The sequence below is a fragment of the Lissotriton helveticus genome, chromosome 5_1, assembly GCF_964261635.1.
Source record: "Lissotriton helveticus chromosome 5_1, aLisHel1.1, whole genome shotgun sequence".
Taxonomy (NCBI): Eukaryota; Metazoa; Chordata; class Amphibia; order Caudata; family Salamandridae; genus Lissotriton; species Lissotriton helveticus.
The window spans coordinates 608976586-608994728 of NC_136065.1; the positions used below are offsets into that span (position 1 = coordinate 608976586).

The 18143-nt window shown below is 43.6% G+C and overlaps 1 protein-coding gene across 1 annotated transcript in view; it reads right to left on the reverse strand.

Moving 5' to 3' along the window:
* Nucleotides 1-18143, reverse strand: part of TFAM (transcription factor A, mitochondrial) — a 183584-nt gene that overhangs the window by 97853 nt on the left and 67588 nt on the right. The window contains exons 3-4 of the mRNA XM_078642971.1: nt 13423-13493; nt 3241-3390 (exon numbers count right to left, since the gene is read on the reverse strand). Coding sequence (XP_078499097.1) covers nt 3241-3390; nt 13423-13493 — 221 coding nt within the window. The remainder of the gene's footprint in view (nt 1-3240; nt 3391-13422; nt 13494-18143) is intronic.

Below are 18143 nucleotides of genomic sequence, written 5' to 3' on the forward strand. Positions count from 1 at the left end.
CGAAAAGAGGTGGCCAATGGAAATGCAAACTTCCTTTTCCGCTTCCCTTGTTCCCCCGATCGCGAGAATCAAAGAGGTGGGGTATGACATGAAGAGGGCATCTCTGAGATGTGGTCCAAGGAGGATGAGAACGAATGGTGGTGTGTCCCACCTCATGTAAAACCCCTTCTGTTTTCACAGCCTATAAATGCGAAAGCTTGGACGGAAGAAGGACACCCGGGAAGACAGCTTCCAGACAGCCTTCAATGTGGCTCCTTTAAGCGAAGTCCAGAACTCTCGCGCCTCGCCCCAGAAAACTGTCATCACCCACGTGGGCTGAAGCCAGGTCCTTATAGAAGCTTCGGAAAAGGAAGCAGGAGGAAAGGACGCCACAGTGGAGACGGAAGACGAAGCACCGGAGAACGGGTCAGAAGAGCATAATCTCCGTGGGAAAGCCAGATGGTCAACGAGCCAGCGAGCCTCCAGGAGGAGCGTGGCTTACTCAGGTATGTGTGCATCTACGGGGGCTGTTCGGGAGTTGCGAGGTTCAAGGCGCGGACGGGGAAGGCACCAATAGTCCGTAGCACAGTCGCACATAAAACCCTCTCCTCCTCTTAGTAGCACAGTAAATGGTAGTGGATTGCGCTACGTTTGGTGATCCCACACTTTCCTTCCCCAATTCAATTCCAAATACGGGTAGTGTGGCGGAAACACTGACCTTGGGTCTCTTGACCTGTTATCCAGAGTCCTGCGCTGAACAAAGATGAACCGACCAGGAGAATTAGGTCCCCTATAAACAGCACAAGGACAATTAAAGGTCAGTTAAAGATGAGAAACCACAACTAAAGTGGCTTTGCCGTAAAAGTACGCTACTGGTCCCGCCTGGTCCTTTTGTATGCCTCACAGGCTCTTGCACCAATGGGTAGTACTTTGTACTGACAGTGACGTCCACTTACCACAAACCATAGGTATCGGCGATGTGTCGGATGGATAGGGATGCAAAAGTATATATCCTTCAAACCCAATGCCACCACAAAGTCATCTTTTTGTAGAAGTGGTATTAAATACTGTAGTGTCATCATATGAAAGTGTTCTGATAGGATGCATTGGTTTAGGGGACATAAATCTAGGATAGAGCGTTGCATTCCATCCTTTTTGGGAATCCGGAAGCATAGAGAATATACTCATTGTGGTGCTATAGCCCCTTTCTGTATTTGTGCTATTACTTCTTGTTTTAGCAGATGAAAATGCTGTGGATTTTAGGTGGGATATTATGTGGTTGTTCTTTCAGTTCTAGACAATATTCAAGTCTGACAATTTGGAGGAACCATAGGTCTGTTACATTGTGCTACAGCTGATGGTATTGCTGTAGCCTTCCACCGACAGGTGTTGTGTGATTGGGGGATAATGGATGCCAAGTCACTGCTTGCTAGTTGTGGTTGGCTTTGTGGGCATGCCACAACCTTTTCCTCTGTATCCACCTCTCTCATAACCTCTTCCTGAGTGTGGATAGTATTGCTATTGTTTCTGATAGCTTTGGGGCTCCTGGGTATTCTTTTTGGAGGTCCCCCTGTGGAATCTAAGAAAAGGCTGCTTGTATGTAGTGGTTTGTAAGGCCCTCACAGACGTATCGGTTTCTGGGTCCTTTTAGATTTTTTTTAACTGTGTATCAACCTCAGGACAAAGTAAATGTTCGCCGTCAAACTATACATTAAGAATGTGTTGCTGTACTCTGGGTTTGAACCCGGATATGTGGAACCATGCATGCCTATGTAGCATAACTGGAGTTCATTCCTTTGGCCGCAGTGTCTGCACTATCCAGTGCACATCCTATATTTGCATTTGAAATTTGCTTTCCTTCTGACACTAGAGCCTCCCTTCTGTTTGAATTGATCTGGCAGATGTTGTAACAGATCTTATATTTTGGCCCTTGTGACCTTATTGTATCTTGATAATAGGCATACTGAATTAGCAATACGCCAATCGTAAGCATAGCCAGTTGCCGCCCTTTTCCCCCGCGGCATCAATCCTCTTACTTTCCTTGTCAGGAGGTGGAGCATTGCCTGTGCCTTGTGATTCCTACCTTTTTTGTGCTTTAGTGACCTCAAGGGAATCCCCACTAGGGTGTCCTCTAATGTATAATGGATCTGAGGGGAAAGGAGTGTACTTTTTCTCAATCCGTGGGTTAAGCACCCTTGGCTTCACATGATCTTTTAAGATCTCTGTGGAGGTTTTTAACATAGAGCCAACCATTGGCAAGTATTGTACAGTCCTCTCTGTTTTAGATGCAGTCTCAATTAATAAGTCTGTCTCTTCTTCTGTTGTAAGCATCTGCAGTTTAAGGTATTCTGCTGTTCTCTGTACCACACTGGGGTAGGAGGATGTATCATCAGGTGGGGATGCCTTGCTTGGTATCAAGCACAACAGAATAATCATCCAGTGGGTTTGGGCTATTCTATGCATCTCTATGGGAGTTTGAATTGTATTGTTCTTCTTTGTGCTCTGAGTTTCTAACGTCTCCCTCATATCCGTGTGTTGGTAACCTGGTGTGAGTGGATATTGGGTGACTAATGAGCATGCAGCTCTATGCTCTATCAACACCCACATTAGTTGCGGCTGCGTGTCATCCCGACTTTGCCTTTTGGTTGTTTATATCATCTTTTCATGATTTTTTCAAGTCCTTCAAAAACATTTCCCTGCTCTACAATGAGAGCTTGTTTTTGTACTGTTTTTGCTGGCTTTTCTTGCATCTTTAACAATGTCCCCAAGGAAGGTGTTCTTGTTTTGGTGGGCGATTGCAATGTTTCATTTGGTGTGGAAGAGTGTCCCTTGTCTTTGTTTGCGTCGACTTCATCTTGGAATGCCTAGATTCCGATCTATGTTTCGACGGAAGCCTGCGCTGGCTATGGTTGTTGGTCTTCTCAGCAATGATGGACTACACCTCTTTGTACTCCTCATTTAGTGGCCTGTTGGTGTATTGTGAAATGCTTATTTTAAAAAAGTACATTGCATTTATAGTTTTGGACAAATCATGGCTTCTCGAATGACCGGGAGTGTACTAATTGCTTTTTATTTTCTCTTGATATTTGCTCTTCTTCTTTGCATTGTGTATTTTCATTTTGTTCCTATTATCACGCAATGCAGGTCTTGCAGTGGCATTTAAATAAAGACACTGTTTTATAAATAAAAAAAATCTGTGCATAAAAAAAAGATATTCCTCTTAGAAGCCTTCATTATTAGCCATTCGAATTATTAGATTACCCTCTTTTGTCTCATCTTTTTCCTTTTTGCTCTTCTTTGCCGCATTGCCTCCTGCATGGCACCGATCTGCACCCCAGATAACTGTGTTTTGTATGCGTTTAGTTCTACTTTGTACACTTGCCGTTCTTTGTCTGCTGCTTCTTCATACGTCTGTGACATACAGAAAGAAAAACAAAAATTAGAAGCTTGCTTAGCCATTTATCCCTACACGCCTTTAAGTTACTTATATCTTCTTTTCTGTACAAACACTAGAAAATACTTATTACACGGTTGTCACCAAATATGAAGCCTATATAGTTGTATTGTATTAATGCAAGTTTAAAGATATAGATTATATATATATATATATATTTTTAGATTTATAAACAGGAGTAATTTCATTTCATTTTCATAGATCTTTTTATTGAATGTGCATTGATTTAAGTGATCAAGAAAAATGTACTCCTTGTGGTTTTTAAAAGTAAGTGTATTCATAAAGGAAAGCTCCAGTTAGCTTTTGTCGACTAAATAAGCCTTGGTTATGATCCATAGCTGTCAGGAAATCACGAAGTTAGATTGGCAGCAGTTCCCGGATAAAAGCTCTCTGAAACGCTTCTGAACCCTCATTAGTGGCAGAAAGTTCTTGGTAAAGTTGCACAGAAAACCATTTCATATACTTCTCAACTGGTGGTACCATAAAAATTTCAATTAACCTCCTCACCTAAGCCTCCTGACCAAAATATGCCCAGCAGCCACTGCTGATCTATGCGGACCAACCGTCTTATAATGTAGACTTTTTTTAAAAAGCTCGGACTCCAAGTTGAAATGGGATCAAGATCCCACCGGACACACCAACAAACCAATTTATTCCATACCAATCTATAAGCTTTTCTGGGTTCTCGGGTCCCCTCAACCCTGAAATTAGTCTTAAAGCTCCTGCTGAAAGCTCTGGCATTTCTCATTGCTTCCTGAAAACCTCTGTGACACCAGCACTAAATGCCCTCCTACCACCAACTTGAGCAACTCCCCTTAAGGACCCCTCAGCAGGGAACGCTGGACTTAGCAATTGACAATACAGCAACATTTCATCATGACTGGGTACCATTCTTGCACAATCCACAGAAGCGTTATCAGAACCCCCGTTTCCTAACACGAACAAGCATAAACCAGCATACTCACCAGCATTGCACCCAAAGGCAAAACCACGTGGATTTGGATCGCTCCAGTCTTGCAGAAAAACCTCCACTCAATGCCTCCAGACCTGGTTCAAACTAAAACTCCTTGAATGTTGTGTGCTTAACGAGTTTGCAAAAAGATGTACTTCGAAAGCCCCCACTCTGAATACACAGAAAATTCGTCTCTCCAACTTCCAGTCACTTAAATAACGAAGATTCCTGTTTGACAAAACAGGGATATGTTCAGCCACAACCGTAATTCTTCTGCCTAAACAATACTCCCAGAAAACATGTCACCTTGACTAAACCTTTTAACTGTGGTCCTCCTATGTTGCTCACGTAACTGCAGACATGTCAACATTAAACAACAGTTTCCTGTTCTCCATAAAACAACGCACCACAAAATAACATTCTAATAACTCCACACAGTTGATTTTCTCTCCTGGGTGCTCCATCGACCTTCATCAAGTATCTGTCCACATTAAATGGTGGTATCTGATTCTATAACTATTTTGGGTCCCTCACCAAAAATAGCGTGCTGTTCCAGGTCTGAACAATTCTTAACCAGCAACATACATAACTCCTTTCTCACTCCTGACAAACTGATCTTTCCAGAGTACTTCTTCCATTTTCTTGATTACTGAGCATTACAAAAATTGAAAATAGCCAATTTAAGGACTCTGAAACAATTGCTTGAATAGTCACAAACAAAGACCCAATAATTAATTCAATTATCATCAATACAAAGCCCTGAAAACATTCCAAAAATCTCTACAGGCAACCCAAACTCTGTATATAATGGGAACCCAAGAAACTGTCCCCCAGAAGGGGATACAACTGGAGTTGTTTCAATTGACAACAAAGAACAGACGAAGATATTCAAAGCCAACCCTTTTGATCCCTCAGACTCTCCAAGACCTGAGCAGTAATAAAAGTATCACCCAAGTAAATAATAAACCTTGTACGCAATAAAGAAGCCACAATATGCAGCACCTTGGTAAAACACCTAAGGGATGAAGAAAGGCCAAACTAGAGACATGTGAACCTCCATAACTTCTGACTCAAACAAAATTGCAGAAAATTCTGATTGAGTCCCCAAATCGGAATCTTCAGATAGGCGGTTGTCAGGTATAATCTTGTGAACAAATTGTTTTTAAGAAGAACATTTCTGTAAAGTTGAATCTTGTAATGATTGTAGACCACCCAATTGTTTAATTCAGATAGATTTATGACGAGACCTCTCCTCTTGCCCATTTCTCTTTTTTTTTTTTTACTAAAACGACATTACTTACAAAATCAATGGAGCAATCCACTATCCCCAGAATTGCTCCCTACAAAACAACTCATTCACCTTCTTGTTTACTGTTTCTCTTTCTGAATGGAAGCTATTTCACTTTGAATCTGTTTGACAATTGCCTGATCTATGAACTATCCTGAACACACCGACCATCTCCGGCAACCAGAGAGCCAAAGTTTCCTCTTTCCATAGACAGGGGCTAGTATGCCGCCCAACCTTAATGTGATAGATAAATGGGCTATTGAGATGCTTACCTGATGCTCTTTCGCAGGGTCTTTCTCTTTCCCACATATTTCTAGAAACCTCTGCCATTGGTTGATACATTCCCAAGTGATTCTCACAAACTGTTGGGAACCCGACCATGGAATTGTTCCAAGGGCCAACGTAACACTAGAGATACTTTGTTCTTTGCTGGGAAACCGGACACTGGTTCTATCACTTCTATTAAAAATCTGCTGTAAATGTAAATTGTAAATGTAAATTGATACTTGTATAGCGCACTACTCACCCGCAAGGGTCTCAAGGCGCTTGTACGAATACCGCTGTGGAACCCATCCTGGCTTTCCCTGTGAGGTGTCCACTCCTGGGCACCCCCAAGGTGGAGGCCAGGCATCCTTAGCGTTGTGGGGGCCGTTGTGGAGATTAAGCAAGCTATTGCCCAGAGTTGCAGAGTGGGACTCAATGATCGGAATAGGCACCGAGGCGAGAATTATCAGGTCCGTTGAATTTTTTAGCCCAAGACCCGCCGAGGCAGGGAATTGAACCCTGGTCCCGGGCTAGACCTCTGCAATAGGGTCTGCCGCTCTAACCATTGAGCCACACTGCTGCAAAAGGTTTGTTTGTTGTCCTTTTGCGACTTTTGAATGGAACAGTATGCTCCTACACATATCCTCGTCTCCTTTAAAAAGCCATCACTGAACAGAATGCTTTGAGCTGAGGAACCTCCCTCCTGGTTAGCTAACTCTGCTATTTTGTCGTCAATCCTCAGGGCAATGCTCTTTCTTCACTCTACTGATATAGCTGTGCACGCATTTCCCAACAAGCAAACAGCCCTCGGCACCCACTGGTATTGTTCTTCTGCATCGACAGTCGTATTGTTCAGGTACATATCTTATGCAAGGTCACACATTTTTGTCAAGGGTCCATTGACATCCAATAGGAGTTGTTAATAGGATCTTAAACTATTGCCTAAGCCCTTACAAAGATATCAATCCATCTTCCCTATAAAAGCCATCACTATCATGAAAAGCTGGAGTAACAGAATCCCTATATGAATTAGAGGGCCTAAGGCACTCAGACTAAACTCTGCTAAATGACCTCTTTTGCTATTTCCCTTCTCAGCTAATTGCCCAAATACTCTTCCACATGATGCGATGTTGATCACTCTGGTGACACAACAGGTTTAGTCAGCAGAGGGTCAAACATATTGTTGCCAAGGGAGTGAACACTGTCACTCAAGAGTTTATCTACCTCTACATGTGTAGTGTTTTGGCTAGGCTACATCTTCTGGTTCTGACTCCAACTCGGATTAACATGTCCAATTTATCTCTGTATCATTCGACACTTCATCATCAATGAATATATGTTGATGCTTTTCTCTCAACTTTGAGTTTTATCACCAAACAAGCCTTTACTTTGCTCATGCTGTGGGCCCACGGCACAATTATATTCCCCATTCTTAATGGTAGGGACAGAGATCTTCCGGTCTCAGTGTCCTTTAGCCATTTTGTTGGAAGGACTGAATCAACCTATATTTTCCTTTTTCTCTGCACTTTGTTATCCATCCGCTGCAGCCTGCGTGGTCACTGCCCAATACCAAATTATCAGTCTTATACTGCCTGAAATACCCCAAAACTCCAAGTGTAGGCAAAAGACTTCCAAATCTCCTTTCTAATGGTGCATTTTAATTCTAGGTCAGGATCGGGCGAGGATTATGCTGTACTTTCTTAATTGTATTTTTTCAGCAGCCATTTTAACCACAAATAACAAGACTTCCTTTACCATGAACCCTGGGAAAAAAGTCAAAAAGAACAAATGACCAATCAGCACTTCAGGGACTCATTCATACTCATTTGTCCATCTTGATGCCCCCTCTTTCTTCATTGGTCCAGCAGCCCAGATAAGTGCCTCAGGACACTTACTTTGTTGAAATAGGGCCTTGGGTTTGCTTGCATTGGCTTGTTCTGCTTTGGTTTTTGCCTAATACTACGGTTTTCCTTCTAGCGGATCTGCAGTAACACTTGTCGCTCCTCTGCGGCCGCTTCAATCTTAAAATGCACTTTAGCACTCAGGGCTCACGCAGTGTGGTTCTCTAACCACTGGAGGGCGTCGTGTGTCGCAATCTACATGGTCAGCGAGTCTTGACTCCTGACTGGCGCACTCCTCCCCCAGGACAAATGCTTGAAGCACTTACAACCCTTTTGGAGTCTGTATTATTGAAGCACTTTCTGTGCGGCTTCTGGTCAAGCTCCTGATTTCTTGCATGGTAGGACGCCGGCCCAGGTGTCTCCAACCCCTTAGATACCATGTGGGCGAGTTGATGTCCTGAAGGGCTTCTCTGCACCATTAAAAGGCCTGTGTGGGCTGCTGATAATTTTGTTGGGAGCCACCCACTTCAGTAATTTACTCTCTTATTACCTGGTGACCCCAAAGCACCATACATATACACTGGGAGAACACCAATAAGTCTACTGCCTGAAATGAGTAAACTCAAAGAATCCGATATGGAGGAGGATAGCATAACCTACCTCCCAATTGATGATCATTTCTGTGAGGTGATGGAGGCTTCCATTCTGAAGGCATTGACAAAGGAGGTGGCACCTCTAGAGCAGAAACTACTGCAGACCACAGACTGCTGCTTTAAACCCCTGCCTTCAAGGGAAGAATTTTTAGGGATCACACTTCTGTTACCACAGGGGTCACCCAGCCACCAAGCGCAAGAGGGAACATACCCCAGGCATCAATCTGGGTGGTTTCGCAAGGCTGAAAAGGGCCTTTATGGACCAGTCCCAGCCTTTGGCATTAGCCCCTTTAACGGTGCTTGTGCCCTCTGGGCTCCAACCTGCGGAGGCTGGGCCCCTTCCTCCCACGCTTAGCCCCCCACCAGGGATGGACTATCCTTCAGGCTCCACAACTGAGCATAACATGAGTTCCCCACCGTGGCGTCCCTCGCCCACCCCCAAACAGCCAAGAGGCGATACACCAGTAGGAGATTCTCCTCTGGACAACTCCTCAGATATGCTGGACCCTGAGGAATTATTACACCCCCGGTCACCGGAGTGGTCCCAGGCTGAAAAAGTCACGACCTGTGTTGAGAGGAGGCTGCGTAAACCTCTAGACAAGGACGTTCATAACCGCCTTGGGGCAGAGTGCCCCCGCCAGTCTCTTGCCGTCAAGGTGGCACTGACCCCTGAAACAAATGTCCGTATGGCCACGTTTTTAGCCAAGTTCACAAGAGACCCAAAGAAGGGCATAGAAAGATCTTAGTGGGCTTGTCAAGACAAGCTCTTGGACCTTTCCGGCCTCCTGACGTGTAGCCTTGATATGGCGAAGAATACGAAAGAGTCTAGGGCCTTAATCTCCACCAAAGTACGATCCAGGTGGGCCCAGAGGGTCATTATCTTCTTGGGAAATGCAAATTCATCAATATAGAGCCCAAACTGGTGGACCATGCCACCTCGGAAGCTGGCCCTATAGCGCAGGGTGGGCTATTTGGCGACTCCACCCGTGAACTGGGTAAATTTGTAGTTACATTTAACTCGCTCGAACAGAAAGTCCAGGCATCGATCAAGGGGATGTTCATGCCCCAGGCTTTCACCGGGACTGGCCGAGACTGGGGGCACTCAGCCGGCCACTCTCAGCCCCTGGCAAAGGTTACGATAATAAAAGAGGACAATACCAAGACCCTTCAGGCCAAGTAAGGTCCATTTTCAGTGGACCTCATCGCCTTTCATCTGGATTGCCATCTTCCCAGATCCTTCAGCTGGTGGCCGGATCCCGACACGGATCCTTTTTTTCAGAACTGGAATCTGGAGAAAGGGTACGCTTTCCCCTTTGTTTGCAATGATAATGCTCGGCCAAGGTGCTGAGACAACAGGTGGATATCGTGCTAGTGACCTAGATTTGGAGATCGCGAGTTTGGTATCTGGTTCTACTGGAACTTTCTTGGGATTTTCCAATCCCCCTACCCCTCTTTCTGGACCTCCTCCAAGATCCAGAGGGGAATTGCCCACATCTAGTCCTAGAGGGGTCTCTACCTCTTACGTAGTGGAGAATCACAGGGGATGCTGGAAAGTCCCAGGACTTTTGTGAAGGGCCCTTCACTTATAGATACTTGATGGGCGGCGCCGCTTTTTCGCGAGTATGTACGCAAGAACTGCATGACTACCGGCGATCATGGCGTTTTTCGCCGAGAACGGCGCGACCGGATTGGTCTATATGTTGACCAATCATTTCACCACTAATTCCATACTAACCAATGGGCATCGAGGACAGGTTTCTGTCACTCTTTCGTTGTTGCTCTGAGACCGCGTTATGAATTTATGTTCGAGCTGGGCCATATTAACAACATCTTACCTTTAGAAAATGAAAATAAGATAATAGAAGACTCACAGCGATTACACACTATAGTTCAGAGAGTATCTACCTCTCTAACCAATCACAGGCCTTGGTTGATGGCTTCCACTCTGGTCCACCTTAGGGCTTCATAAGCACAGGCTACCCTGACACCGGTACCTCCCCCTCGGCTCAGTTTAAGCCTGAGGTACCGACGGACAGGTGGGTTTCTTTTCCCTCTCTAGGAGGAGCTTGATTCTATCTCTAAGACTTCTTTTCAGAGTTGATTTATAGTTTTGGTGGACATGTTCATACTTATATGCATTTGATTCTGCCTCACCAAGACATATAACCCCTTTTTTTAAAAGGCTCTTTAACTGTCATTGTCCAGTTTGGTCTGGTTTTTAGACCACATCCTTATGTCCACTGCTGTACACTTTCACAATAAGTTACCTTGAGGAAATACCTTTTTTTAATATACATGTGATACAACAGTTTAAAAATGGAAGTGTTGTTACCTTTTTATTTCCTCAGAGCGGGGCCTCTTACTGTCCTGAGCGAGTGCCAGGCGAGGCGAGGCCTTTCCCCATAATCTTAATGGGTGAGTTGTATTTTTCATTATATCTGTCCCACATGGGATACCAAGCTATTATATACATGGTGTAGTATATACAAAAGCTGCCTTTTCAATATTGTTACATGTATATCCCGTGTCTATCTCCTTTTCTATTTTTGATACAGGTGATAAATGATTGACCTACCAGAGAAGTTACGGTAGGCACTCACTGGGTGATTTTCTATCAAGTGATTATTTAACTTGTATAGTTACAGTTGCAGTAGTATTCTATATCGCAGGTCCTGAAGAAAGCCTGTAGAGGCTGAAACATGTCGACCGTATCCATCCGATTGATAGTAATATTTGTTTGAATACTATCCTTATACTTTTGCTTTTAATATTACTTCTGTGATGACCCTCTGAATAAAGTACGTTGCCTTGGCATCACACCAAGTAATTTTAATTCACATCTTTCTTTTTCACTCGTTCCTCACTGCAACCTCTCCCACTCAGCCATGTTACATCTTTCTCGTCACTGGAGGATCTGTTCTTAGTTCTCCTTACAATATTATCAAGTGTGAGACTTAACAGATACCAGTCTTTGAAAAAATCCCAGATGACGAAACTCCGCCAAATGGTGGGCTGATGGGAGTATTTCATGTCATGCACTTACACCTGATCTCACCTTTGGTAGTAGACACGTGCCCATACGCAAGTTACTGTTTGAACGTGATAAACAATATTGAGTTTTGTGTAGACCTCTAGTATCCCTTGTGTGTTTGTTACAGTTTGATTGGGGGATAGGATACTTCGGAGGTCTTTAAACTATCTCCCCTGAGACCCTTTTATACTTGTGTCTTTTTTCCTTTTCTTGTACTGTCAATTCAATTAAGTACCTTTTAAGGAAAAAGATATTGGCCAAACTAGCTACGCAGTTATGTTTAATTTCATGTAGACAAGTTTCAGATGTCAGAGCACTGGACATTACAGGTGTAGAGTATTCACCCCAGACAGAGTTACTTTCCACATTTCAATAAGAACAGAATGTAATTCCTGTGTGGTTTCTTAGCCTTACTTTCCAGATTCCCCAAAGTTGTGTGTAGTATGATGCATTAAAAGCTATGAAGCAATGACTGCGGATATCCACTCCTATGGTGAACAGCAACTTCGGATTGCACTCAAATAACTGCATAGGAGGGTCTCCACTTCTACCATTGCTTGATCGATTAGATGTGCTATGCACAAAGCTGGCATTGATATCAAGGCGTTTAGTGCTAATTCTGTCAGACAGGCCATGACCTCAAAGGCATTCACCCTGGGGGCTCGACTGGAAGATATCCTCAATGCAGCGGACTTTAGTTTTTAGATTCTTCGTTTAAGAGGTTTTACTTTAAACCAGTTTCTAGCATTACTGGTTGTGGATACGCTTTAAACTAGTATAATCCACGCCTCAGGTCCCGAAATAGAATTAAATATTTCCTAGCTATCATAATGGAAAGTTTCAAATCTCTTAAAGACACGGCGGAGAGGATTAGCCCACCCAACGTTACACATATATACTACCGCCCCAGGAAGAAGAGGGTGTTTTCATAAAGGTGGGTATACTGATGCATTCAATATGTGAGTTGTACGAAATTTCCTGCAAATGTTGACTTGTTGGTTGATAAGTAATGTCGTATGATGCTTATGTAAGGATGATGTAGATGCATAATATGTCTCTGAATTGACATGCATGGAGGCTTCATCACATGTTGTCTATTTTCCCCAGGACCTGACGCAGCTAAACAGGACTAGGGACAGCATGGATCCGTTTCTGTCGCAGGAAGAAAGAGGAGGCAGTGATCGGGTCAAAGTACTATGTATGGGTCCCTTAAGTGATGATAGGACATATGTTATTGTTTACTTTTTCCCCAGGATTCATGCAAAATGAAGTCTTGTTATTTGTGGTTAAAATGGCTGCTGTAAAAAAAAAGTGAAGTACGTACAGCATAATCCTCGCCTCCGTGTCCTTAATAGAACTTAAACTTTCCGTTACGGTAGCTAGCTAGGAAAACTTTCATTCTCTACAATTAAGGCCACTTCTATATTGATAAAGGACTAGCAAATATGTCAAAACATTCTCTTTGTCCATCATTGGCGATGTCCATTCCTGAAGGATTCACCACATGTGGTTGAATTGCCTCAGGCGACAAAACTGACACCTTTGAAGAACCCGCTATTAATACACCTTCACAGTATTAACATGGCACCTTCAAAGTGAAGCTATGCTTCCTAATTCACAAAAATGGTCACCGTACATTTCATACATTCAATACCTATGGTGGCCCTGATGTTCTAACATCTGTAGTACGTGCAGCCTCAGCACATCTTGCTTCAGTCCAAAGTCACTGATTTTATAAGTTGGCTGGGAAGCTATCATGCTCCCAAGGAAGCACTCTGCTCTTTCATAAGTCATTTGACCCAGTGAATGGAAAAAGGAAAGAAAATATATTTTCTCCATGTTTATTCCTTAAGGTAAACAGTTAGGGTTATATATATATATATATATATATATATATATATATATATTTTTTAAACAACCTATAAATCCTGTTTAGCAGCAGATATGAGCACAAGCATACCCTTTTCTCTGAATCAGAAAGTTCTTTCCATGACTGTGCTATAGATTTTGTTCTATCCAGAAGTCGCATATCTGTTAAAAGAAAGAAAAATAACATGCATTGTTAAAAACAGCAACTTAGACAGCGGTCCCGTATTTCAAGAACAAATTTAATCTTCTGCTTAATCAAATATTTGTTGGTCACCTGCTTCTGATGATTTAAACTATTTGAAGAAATGCGCACAAAACAATGAGACTAGGTGCATAAGGTGCTAAACAACTTTTTCCATTTACATGCTAGAAATGCAAGCAACTCTGTGTTGGCATTGTGCCTGTGACTAAACCGTACGGCGTGCAAAAGACAGCACCATCTACAACAGAGATTCTCAAGTAGAGGTAATTGATATTCTATTGCACAAATGGGCGAATCGGTCTTTTAGCAAGGTGCTGGCTACCAGTACCCCTTCTACAAATATGTAAAAAAATTAAAGTCTTCCTCCTTTATCCTTATTGGCTCACTAAGTCAGAGAAAGGATCACGTGGAAATCTGAGCAATGTGGTAAAACAAACCTCAGAATCATAAGGCACAGGGCACACAGATTAAAACCTGCCTCTCCGCAGTCTTCCACTGGCTAGTTAAAGCTCAACTCAAATGCAATGAGGAAAACACAGCAATCCTCTTCTTTGGGACATTCCCATCAAACTTCTGGCTAACTATTTGGCCAGACGATGCCTTCCATCCAGGCCCTCAGAAGGACTCGGTAAAAACATGGGAATAAACTCTGACAATAGACTATTTTTCAGTCCTCAAGTCAAAAGGATGGTAGGTACATGATTTGGAGTTATGGGGTCCCTTAAGAAATTTCTGCCCCTGCATTCATTTTCAGCAAGGAAAACAGACACCAGGCATTAGTTACATCTTTCCAAGTGATTAGTTACATCTTTGCAACTTCTGAATTTCTCTGGTTTTGTATGAGTGAAATGTTCAAGTAACTATAGAGTCCCTGAAACCTGTATTATTTTCAGTGAATTTCTAAGGTTTTTCAAATGCTAATTTCTAACTATAACGTCCCTGAAACCTATGGTTTTTTCAGTGAATTTCTAAGTTTTTTTTAAATGCTAATTTCTAACTAGAACATCCCTGAAACCTAGGTTTTTTAAAGTGAATTTCTAAGTTTAAAAAAAAACGAATTTCTAAGCCTACATAGGTAGGACATGTGCAGAAAGAGGAAGAAAGGTGCAGAAAGAACCAAGAGATGTGCAGAAAGAACCAACAGAGGTGCAGAAAGAGGCCTACTTTGACTGTACCTTACAACACACTCAAACAAAGTAGCCTAATTACTAATCCGTCTCCCAAGATGTCTTAAACCTCACTTTTCTCTTGAAGTGTCAATATTCATCGACTACTCAGAATGTTAGGCCTACAAAATATAAAATCGCAATCCTAAGCATATCACTGTTGTAAGTCTGACCAAGTTTGAGAAGGTATGCATGCATGTGTCTCTGCTTTTACCTAGTGACACGTTGCAGAAAAATAAACATACAAATACTTGAATACCTATGTTTCAAACACCATAGTCTGCAAATTTTTGTACAAAGAGGTAGAAGCAAGAAAAGTGCAGAAAAAAAGTACCAGATATGCAGAAAGAGGCAAGAGGGTGCAGAAAGAAACAAGAGAAGTGCAGAAAGAGGCAAGAGGGGTGCAGAGGAAAGAGAACTGCAGAAAAAGGGAAGAGGAGTGTAGAAAGAAGCAAGAGGAGTGCAGAAAGAAGCAAGAGGAGTGCAGAAAGAGGCAAAAGCAGTGCAGGAAGAACTGGGAGATGTGCCGAATGATGCAAGAGAGGTGCCGAATGAGGCAAGAGAGGTGCCGAATGAGGCAAGAGAGGTACAGAGAGGCAAGAGAGGTACAGAAAGAGGCAAGAGAGGTACAGAAAGAGGCAAGAGAGGTACAGAAAGAGGCAAGAGAGGTGCAGAAAGAGGCAAGAGAGGTGCAGAAAGAGGCAAGAGAGGTGCAGAAGGAGGCAAGAGAGGTGCAGAAAGGGGCAAGAGAGGTGCAGAAAGGGGCAAGAGAGGTGCAGAAAGGGGCAAGAGAGGTGCAGAAAGGGGCAAGAGAGGTGCAGAAAGAGGCAAGAGAGGTGCCGAATGAGGCAAGAGAGGTGCCGAATGAGGCAAGAGAGGTGCCGAATGAGGCAAGAGAGGTGCCGAATGAGGCAAGAGAGGTGCCGAATGAGGCAAGAGAGGTGCATAAAGAAAGAGGCAAGAGAGGTGCAGAAGGAGGCAGGAGAAGTGCAGAAAGGGGCAAGAGAGGTGCCGAATGAGGCAAGAGAGGTGCAGAAAGACGCAAGAAGTACAGAAAGAGGCAAAAAGTACAGAAAGAGGCAAGAAGGGGGTATGAAGAGGCAAGAGAACTACAGAAAGATTAAAGAGGTGCAGCAAAAAAGGTAGAGAAAGAGGCAGGAGATGTGCAGAAAGAGGTATGAGGGGTGCAGAAAGAGGTATGAGGGGTGCAGAAAGAGGCATGAGGGGTGCAGAAAGAGGCATGAGGGGTGCAGAAAGAGGCATGAGGGGTGCAGAAAGAGGCATGAGGGGTGCAGAAAGAGGCAAGAAGGGTGCAGAAAGATGCATGAGGGGTGCAGAAAGAGGCAAGAAGGGTGCAGAAAGAGGCCTGTGAAGTGCAGAAAGAAGCAACAGAGGTGCTGCAAGAGGGGTACAGAAACAGACACGAAAGGTGCAGAAAGAGGGAACAGGGGTGCAGAAAGAAGCAAGAGCAGTGCAGAAAGAACCAACAGAGGCGCAAAAAAAGGAAAGAGGGTTGCACAAAGAGGTAGGAGAGGAGCACAAAGAGGCAAGAGGGGTACAGAAAGACGCAGTAGGGGTGCAGAAAGAAGGAAGAGAAGTGAAGAAAGAGGCAAGAGAGGAGCAGAAACAGGCAGGAGATGTGCAAAAAGAGGGAAGAGGGGTGCAGGAAGAGGCAAGAGTGGTGCAGACGGAGGTAAGAAATGCAGAAAGAAACAAAAGTGTAGAAAGAAGCAACAGAGGTACAGAAAGAGGCAAAAGAGTTGCAGAATGAAGCGAGAGGGGTGCAGAAAGAAGCGAGAGGGGTGCAGAAAGAGGCAAGGGTAGTGCAGAAAGAAGCAAGAGTGCTGCAGAAAGAAGCAAGAGCGCTGCAGAAAGAAGCAAGAGCGCTGCAGAAAGAAGCAAGAGCACTGCAGAAAGAAGCAAGAGCGGTGCAGAAGAGGCAAGAGCAGTGCAGAAGAGGCAAGAGCAGTGCAGAAGAGGCAAGAGCAGTGCAGAAGAGGCAAGAGCGGTGCAGAAAAAAGCAACAGAGGTGTAGAAAGAAGGATGAGGGACAGAGAAAGAGGCAAGCGAAGTGCAGAAAGAGGAAACAGATGAAAAAGTCAACAGAGGGTTGGAGAAAGCGGCAAGAGGAATGCAGAAAGAAGCAAGAGAAGTACATAAAGAAGCAGCAGGAAAGGGGAAGTGGGGTGGAGAAAGAGGCAAGAGGATACAGAGAGAAACAAGAGAGTTGCAGAAAGAAACAAAAGAAGTGCAGAAAGAAGGAACAGAGGTGCAGAAAGAAACAAGATGGGAGCGGGAAGAGGGGTGGAGAAAGGCACATGGGTTGCAGAAAGAAGGGACACAGGTGCAGAAAAGCAAGAAGAGTGCAGAAAGATACAAAAAGTGCAGAAAGAAAGAACAGAGGTGCAGAAAGAGGCACGAGGGGTGCAGAAAGAAGCAAGAGATGTTTAGAAAGAAGCATAAGAGGTGCAGAAAAAAGAAGTGAAGAAAGAAGGAACAGAGGTGCAGAAAGAGACAAGACGAGTGCAGAAGGGGTGAAGAGGGGTGCAGAAATAGGCAAGAAGGGTGCAGAGAGAAGAAAGATGCAGAAAGAAACAAAAGTGAAGAAAGCAACAGAGGTGCAGAAAGTAGAAGAGATGTGCAGATCGAGGCAAGAGAAGTGTAGAAAAAGAAAGAAAGGTGCAAAAGAAGCAACAGAAATGCAGAAAGAGGCAAGAGTGAAGCAGAAAGAAGCAAGAGTGACTTGCACACCATAAGTAACAGGTGACCATTCTAGGTTTACAAAGGACCATCCACCACGCTGTAACATTTGTCGCTCCATTTTTGGTAACGTTTGAGCCGTTTGAGCTAGAAACAAGGCTTTTTTTGTTCAAATCTGCAGATTAGGCAGCAGATGATGGATTATGAGGCTAATGCAGAAAATGTATATTTGAGCGAAAGTCGGAGCAGCCAAACAGTTGCATATTTCCAGTGGCCCTGCTCATACCTCCGACTAGGTCCAAAAGTGTTTCTCAGTGTTTCCTTCTTTTTTTTTGTATCATTGAGTTCATAGTTTAGCTTCTACGGAAACGAAGAAGACTAAACCTGAGGTTATCACTCCACAACACTGACTACCATACCACATAATTACACTCCATTACACATAATCCCTCTCTACATAATTCCTAGACACTAATTACCACAGAGTTTCTAGTCACATAATTCCACTGCACAACATACCACATAATTCCACTACACACAACGTACATCCACTCCACTCCAAAACACATTAGTAAAAAAGTTTACATTTACAATGCCATAGCTCTAACTCTCGCAAATGGAAAACCTATTACATTGCAAATGCTTCTACAACTAGTAGTCGCGTTTGCAGAGTTGTGGAGAAAGGGTGCTGGGCCTACAACCAGAGCTCCGGAATTCCGCTGCCTAGAACTTACAGGAGATACC